We start from the raw sequence: 7,286 nt of genomic DNA, 5'->3' as shown, positions 1-7,286 counted from the left end.
TGCCACACAAGGCATCCTTTCTAAAAACAGGTTTAGACCTAATATTTAACAAATAATTCACTAATGCTCCATAGATTAGTTCCAACAACAAGAATGACTTGTTGAGTTGCCAGTATATGAAAATCCTTTAGATCATTTCACCACTTATTCTCCAGAGAATCCATTTATGACTGTAGATTTGATGATTAACACCTTTACTAATGACCTTGCAACATTTCAACATGCTTGGTGGCTTATTAGAAAGTGAGTATTAATGAATTACCAACATTACAAATAAGAAAAAGCTGCTGATGGGAATTGACACAACTTTTTTTTCTTATTTATTTACATTAACATAAGCTACAATCTATACGCTCTCCATAAAGGGTTATAGAAAGTAGTACTCAATATATTTATTATGATAAAGTAAGTCTGTCTTTCACTATTTCACAAACACAGGCTCACACTAATTTGAGTCATCTCAGAGCAGTTGACCTTCACGTGATTAATGGATGCTGCATGTGGCCCCCTTGTTTGAAAAGTGTCCCCTTGAAAGAACCAGGAGCAGGTAACATTTGGGACATGTCCTGGCACCTATTTGATGTGAGCAGAGTTTCTGTTGTGCAGCAGCAGCAGCAGCAGCAGCAGCAGCAGCAGCAGAGTCTGGGCCAGAAGGAGGAGAGCTTGCTCTCTGATGATGTGCACTCGTTTCAGTGTTCACTGGCGCCGTGACGATAAGCAAGGCAGCGGACGGAGGATGCTCTGTTGTCTGGTGCGCACTCTCCTGTCTCTCCAGCTCTATCACCATGGAAGAGCTTAATTAATGCACAGGCTTTATGTGTCCCTCCTGCTCCCGGAGCTGATGAATTTATTAAACCGCCGTTTGAGACGCGGGACCTGCGTTTTTTTTTCGCCCTCCGAAGCACCGGAGCCGTGTTACCGAGCGGGGGAGAAGACGACCGCGGCTGAATTATAAAGTCTTCAGGAGAGGTACAGCACACTGAAGTTAGCCTCTTAGCATGGCTGCGTTTTTTTTCCTGCATGCATGCAGGCAATGATGATGATGATGATGCCCCTTTTTTTTTTTTACCCTTTATTATAAGAGGACAGCAGTTATTAATGGCCACTTTCCTCTAGACGCGGTCATGTTGCGTGGATTCAGAGGGGGGAGAGATTGTCATAAACAATAAATAGAATTTGTAACAGAGCATGATCAGGGCTTGGACCTTTTCTACAAACTGAGTCATGTGGACTGTCCACTATATTAGCCCCTGAGTGTAAGAGCATCACTGATTGAGGTTTGTTGTAATAACGTTGGCAGCTGTTTCTGCTGAGCAGATCATCTGACGGCTGCTCAATTTTCACTACGAGCGGCTGTCATTATATATATATATATATATTATTTATTTTTTGGAGAGAGGGGGGGAGGTTTCATTATATCCTACCACGGTGGTGTCCAAGGAGAAACGTGAGGACGCTTGATGCTGATTTTTTTTGTGTGTGTCTTTTTGTCACGAATCGCTCACAGTGTTTGTTTTTTTTATTTTTTTAACGACGTTGTCGATGCAGCAGTGAATATTAATACTCCGAAATAAGCGCATTTGAATACGCATTGTTCATGCACACTGAAGGTTTGCACTAGCCACTGCTACGTGGAGGCAGCATCCTAGCACAAAGGGGGGGGGGGGGGGGGGGGGGGATTTAAAAGCAGGCAGACTGAATGCACCACCAAGATGTGCAGTGTTACATCACAATAACATTCATGTCACATATATTTTTTTTCTTCTTTCTTTTTCTTTCTATACAATATGAAGATGGATTCTTCTTCTTGGAGCATCACTGCAATGTGACCTTTTCTGTTTCTTCCTCTGCGGGGGCCTGCTCGCAGTTCAAGGACTTATACAACTGATGTGACCAAGTGATGTCTGAGAGTGGCAGCTCTGAATTCACAGCTTGATTTCTGTGTGTATGTGTGGCTATATATATATATGTGTGTGTGTGTGTGTGTGTGTGTGTGTGTGTGTTTTGGCTTGAGCTGTCATCTGCCTTCATGTTTTCTTTTCCTCAAAGAATATGTTCAGGAGATTTTTGGATCGTTGTACTATATTTAGACTCTTGATATGCAACATCAGAGCCAGGCCAACCTGCCATATTCCTTGTAGTTTTAGAGGAGCTCAGGTTCACTTAACACATTTCATTAGTTTCACTGTTAATACAACGGGATGTATTTGACATCTGATGCCGTTTGGAGGGAACACAAATAGCTTATTTATCCTTCAAGAGACAAGCAGTTCTTGTCACCTTCGACACTATCGTATAGAAGATTGTGTCTTCAGTGTGTGTCTTCCCTCTCATAATGTAAATTGTGTTCTCATACGATGCACCTCTACAGCACAGATGGCTGCGAAAGACATATTTCGATTTAGCTCCACCGTCAAGAAGAAATCTGAAAGTTGAAAGTTTGAGCTTGACAAAGAAAAGACTTTATTTATATCGCACGTTTCATACCCAGCTTTGCACAAAGTTTAAGAAGAAAGGGATAATAATGATGATAGCCATCACAACATGCCTAAAGGGAGACTCACATATAGATTATTCACTTCCAAACAATGTATCGCATATGATTGTAAGGCAACAGAAACTTCTAAGGTCTTCAGGAAACCTATTGAAGGGTCCAGGGGCATTGATCTGACTCTGAACAAGATGACCTGAGAGTATCTTTAAGTAGGTCTAACATATATGGTGTGCCAAGGTCACTGAGAGGTTTATTAACAGGCTGCAAAACCTTAAAGTCTATTCTAGTACATTATTCACACCAAGGAAGTGATTTGAGGACAGGTGTAATGTGCTCTGCTCTGCGCTTAAAAGCAACATCCATTATTCTCTTATTGTTAGCAAAGTGTAAAATGTACTGATGGCATCTCTCTTCTCTCTCCTCAGAGGCAAATTATGCCAGCAGCACCAGAGTCGCTCCCCCTGGTGACGTGCCAGCTCATTGGTCAGACTGCTCTGCCCTTTTTTAGCCTCCCTGTCTACCCTGGCAGATCCATGCTGCTGGATGCTCCTCACAGAGCCACGCCCACACCATGAGCGCCAACGGGCCCGCCCCAGACCCAGCCCCAGTGGCCCCAGAGGCCCCTCCCGCCTCCACCCCTGCCCCTGCTGCGGCCCCAGCCCCTGCGGCACCACCCGCTCCACCCGTCCTGCCTGCCCCAGCGTCCACTACCATCCCGGTAGGTGCGTTGGCACAGAAGAAGCGGCAGCAGTATGCCAAAAGCAAGAAACAGGGCAGTAACGCCAACAGCAGGCCACCGAGGGCTCTGTTCTGCCTCAACCTCAACAACCCCGTACGCAGGGCCTGCATCAGCCTGGTGGAGTGGAAGTATCCTTTACAGTGGCTTTATGCAGTGGTAGGAACCCATCTGAGGTTTGAGATTTGAAGATCATCACTTGTTCAGAGAGCTAAAATGATTAGTTGATCAATGGAAAATAAATTAGCGACTATTTTGATGAACGATTAATTACATTTGAAGATGCCAGCTTTGGTGAAGGGCGCATGTCCCACTATTTTCTATCATTGAATAAAATAGAATGATTATGGATGGATGGGTTAGTTATAACTGCCACAATATTCGATAATGAAAATGATTATAAGTCGCAGGCCTACTTGTTAGTAATAGTAAAGTAATCAGACACAGGCCACTTAAAAATGACAAAAAAGGAGAAACAAAATCTTCTCTTTTTTCAGACTGTTTTTGCAGTGTATTATTTATATCTGTAATAGATACATCAGTTAGAAAATAATCTGAAACAAAAAATTAGGTGAAAGTCAATAAAACACAAGGTAAGGTAACATGGCAAGATGTGTAGAGAAAAGGGACGCCACAGCTGTGTGACAGCCTGGTGGGTTTGTTTCTGCGTAAGCAGACGCTGTCATCATAAAAACCACCAGACGGTTGTTAAATGTGTGTGAATCACAAAGATACATTCGTCTTTGTGTGTTTCTTAAAAAAACAAACAAACAAAAAAAACTATTTGGATTTACTACCGGTATTCTTTGGGAAATGTAAAGTCTCAATTTGTTCTGCATTGACAGTGCACAACCAGTGTGTGTTTTCTGTTCAGTGATCAAAAGAGTGTGAAGACTGAATTCAAGATATTTGTTTTAGTTTCTACATTATGATATTTAATTTATTTATTGTCTCTTAGTTTTTAGTAGCTTCTGAGTTACGCTCTGGTGAATCTGCAGATTCAGATTTGGTTTGTAGGAGAAGAGGCAGTGATAACATCAGTGCAATACAGATGTTCCCAACCTTTTCGACTTTTGATCCTTTAAAACAAAGCTTTGTCTACTTTTGCACCACTTTCACCAGTTGCATATGTCGATTAAAACCTTATTCACTCTATAGAGATTTAGAGATCTAAAGAAACAAACTTATCCAGTAATTAACAAATCATATTGTGACCTTTTAATGTATCCTATTAACCCTTGAACAGTCAGGTTTGGAACTAGTAATCTAGTGCACGTTGCAATTATGTTAGACCAAAGATAACAAAACCAAAACCATACAGATCATTTATGGCTTTGTTCTGCCATTTAAAACTCAATTAACCTATAATCTGACTCAGGATCAGGGACCTCTGATGTCTTTGAACTAGTTTTCACATCTACCTAACAAGTTACAAACAGCGTAGAAGTTTTATTTTCACAGCGTGGGATTTGACAAGTAATTCTAACCATATTATTTATAATTTCTTGCTATGTTGCATCATTTTCTCCCGTGTTTTCCTTAACTTCTTTTCTCAGGCCATTTGATATCTTTATATTAATTGCTATTTTTGCCAACTGTATGGCCTTAGCTGTCTATGTCCCCTTCCCTGAAGATGATTCTAACTCCACAAACCATGACCTGGTGAGTAGATTACGTCCTTATAATCCATTTAATCGGTAACTGTTGGTGCTTCTGCTGACGCTCAGTGGATGCATCAAAGACAGGCTGCTCTTGCTCTGCATAGTCCTTAAATTGACTCTGTGAGGTAACATGGTCAAAACCTCTTACAGTCTTGGCTTGAGCTAAGGGTTGTTGTCCGTAAAAAAAAGGATGAATAAATTCTTTGTTATGAATATGAAATATGATTTTATTATGTTACTATGAGAGTAAGAATGAAAGATCATCTCTTTGTGTGTCTGCTGCTGTTGTCTGCTTTCTTTGTTCAGCAGTTTAAAGATCAATCTAAAAGGCTTCATTAATTACTTCATAATCCTCATTCAGTTGACAAAGTTTGATTGTATCGCTCCTCTGAGATGAAGATACAGTGAGAGATTTTGCAGCAAATAGTAAGATGTTGCATGCAGATTGTGCCTTCAGTATATTGCTTTATCATGCAGATTTGAAATATCTGCTGTGCCTACACAGAGAAACACTTTGACAACTACCCTCATTGGTGCTTTATCATGTCATAGTTTCCCTGTACAGAGGTTTTATTCAGCTTTCTATTTTTAGATTTTTTCTCGTCATTGCACCACTCTGTGCACCTTGTGCATTTATGTCTGTGTGATGAATTATGGGTGATGTAGTGTTGTAAGCATTGTTCCACAGCTGAGGATGAGTGCACCCTCCAAAAGCCAGACAAACACGCACGAATGTGGTCCTTACATGAGCACAATTTAGCTGTAGTGTTCCATGATTCATGAGCACCTTATACAGCTTCTCTGCAGACATTTGAATGTCTAATTCTCAGCTTCCTCTGAGTGCAGGAACATGTCAGAGAAAGGTTACCAGCCTGTTGTAAAAGAACGGTGGAAGTGTCTATTTTACTGAACCCGCTGCGCAAAGAGAAGCTACAGCTATAGCTAAAAGTGTGTCTGGACTACTTTAGAGAAGTAAGGTGTACTGCTTCTCAGTTTGACCTCCTGGAGGGTGACCTCAGGGTGTTTGTTTACACAGCGGTGGTGCATCACAGGAAAGTGGGCCATCTGGGATGTTACAGCGTCTGATACAGTTACAGTACATACAGTACAGTATGTTATCAGGGTTAGTTTGGGAGTGAAGTTTGAAAGAGTTAGGCTGTCCTAATAGTTGACTGGAGGAAAATGGGCACACTTACATAACAAATATGGAACAAGAATCAGGAGAATGATGTGAGGCTGGTTGGACTCTTAAGAAGGCATTTCCGAAGCGCCTGTGCCATTTTTTTTTTACAGCAACAGAAGTTCTTATATATCCGAGTCTGTAAACTCTTTTTCTAAATGTATTTTTATGTTTCTGTGCAGAGCTATTTTGATGCTTTAGGCTGCTGCTGGTACAAAATCATTACTGTTAAACTAAGTGTTTCTCAATAAATGTGGCCTTTATTGTAAAACCAGAGGTGCTGATATTGACAGCTGTAGATTGCTGATGTTACCACAAGTACGTTTCATTGTTGCATTTTATTCTGTTTACTGATTTTAAATTAAGGAACATGGATATCAGCATGTTGATGTTGTCTGCTACTTTTCTCAGTTTGTGGGTCAGAATCAGTGTCAGGAAAGAAAAGAAGTCACATTGGCGTATTTCTACAAAATGTTGCAATGCACCAAATAAATATTTTACTACAGAGCATGAATGTGAGGTTTATTTATGTGTTAAAAAAAGAAGATACTTTCACAGCTCTCGGTGGCAGATGCCCTTTAGTAATGTGTGCCTAAGACTGATAATGGACCATGTGTATAATGTTGGCAGGTGCTTATTTCATACTTGTAACTTTTTCCATAACCTCTGAAGCTCAGGTCTTGGTATAGATTTGCAAAGCAACCGTTATTGACCTAAGTGAAATGCTGTCAGGATGTTCATATGTTCAGAGCTCTGCTGCATCTTCTCATGCGTTTAGATCACACCCAAGGGTGTCTGGCAGAGAGAAAAGTCTAGGAATGTTTTAATATTCACTTTAATAATGACCAAATGCATATTCCATCTCATCTCAGCCTTTAAAATATAAACCAACCCTGTTAGAGGCATCGCTGTGTAATATTTCTCACTCTTTTCTAATGGACCCGATGCAGCTCCCCTCTAAACACAAGTGTCAGATTAGATTAATAGATGCAGCCATTAAGAATGAACCAGAATGCTACATTTTGAGCACCGCCTCTCAGGTGGTCCAGGACTGAGCGGCATCATTGATGCAGCTTCATGCGTCATGAACGAGATCATTAAGTTGAGATGAGAAGACGTGCTGATGATTACATATAAAACGATTTATCATAAAGTGGCTTCCTTTCAGTATAGTCAGGACAAAGCTTAACTTCTTGAAAATGCAGAACTGCCTTC

The 7,286-nt window shown here is 40.8% G+C and overlaps 1 protein-coding gene across 1 annotated transcript in view; it reads left to right on the top strand.

Annotated features, from left to right (window-relative positions):
• The first annotated feature begins 652 nt into the window (after nucleotides 1–652).
• cacna1da (calcium channel, voltage-dependent, L type, alpha 1D subunit, a) overlaps nucleotides 653–7,286 on the top strand; it is a 54,771-nt gene continuing 48,137 nt past the window's right edge. The window contains exons 1-3 of the mRNA XM_019262509.2: nucleotides 653–969; nucleotides 2,920–3,361; nucleotides 4,787–4,892. Coding sequence (XP_019118054.2) covers nucleotides 3,066–3,361; nucleotides 4,787–4,892 — 402 coding nt within the window. The 5' untranslated portion in view covers nucleotides 653–969; nucleotides 2,920–3,065. The remainder of the gene's footprint in view (nucleotides 970–2,919; nucleotides 3,362–4,786; nucleotides 4,893–7,286) is intronic.

This window comes from Larimichthys crocea, chromosome VI (assembly GCF_000972845.2).
Source record: "Larimichthys crocea isolate SSNF chromosome VI, L_crocea_2.0, whole genome shotgun sequence".
Taxonomy (NCBI): domain Eukaryota; kingdom Metazoa; phylum Chordata; class Actinopteri; family Sciaenidae; genus Larimichthys; species Larimichthys crocea.
This window is presented reverse-complemented; position numbering and strand designations above follow the sequence as displayed.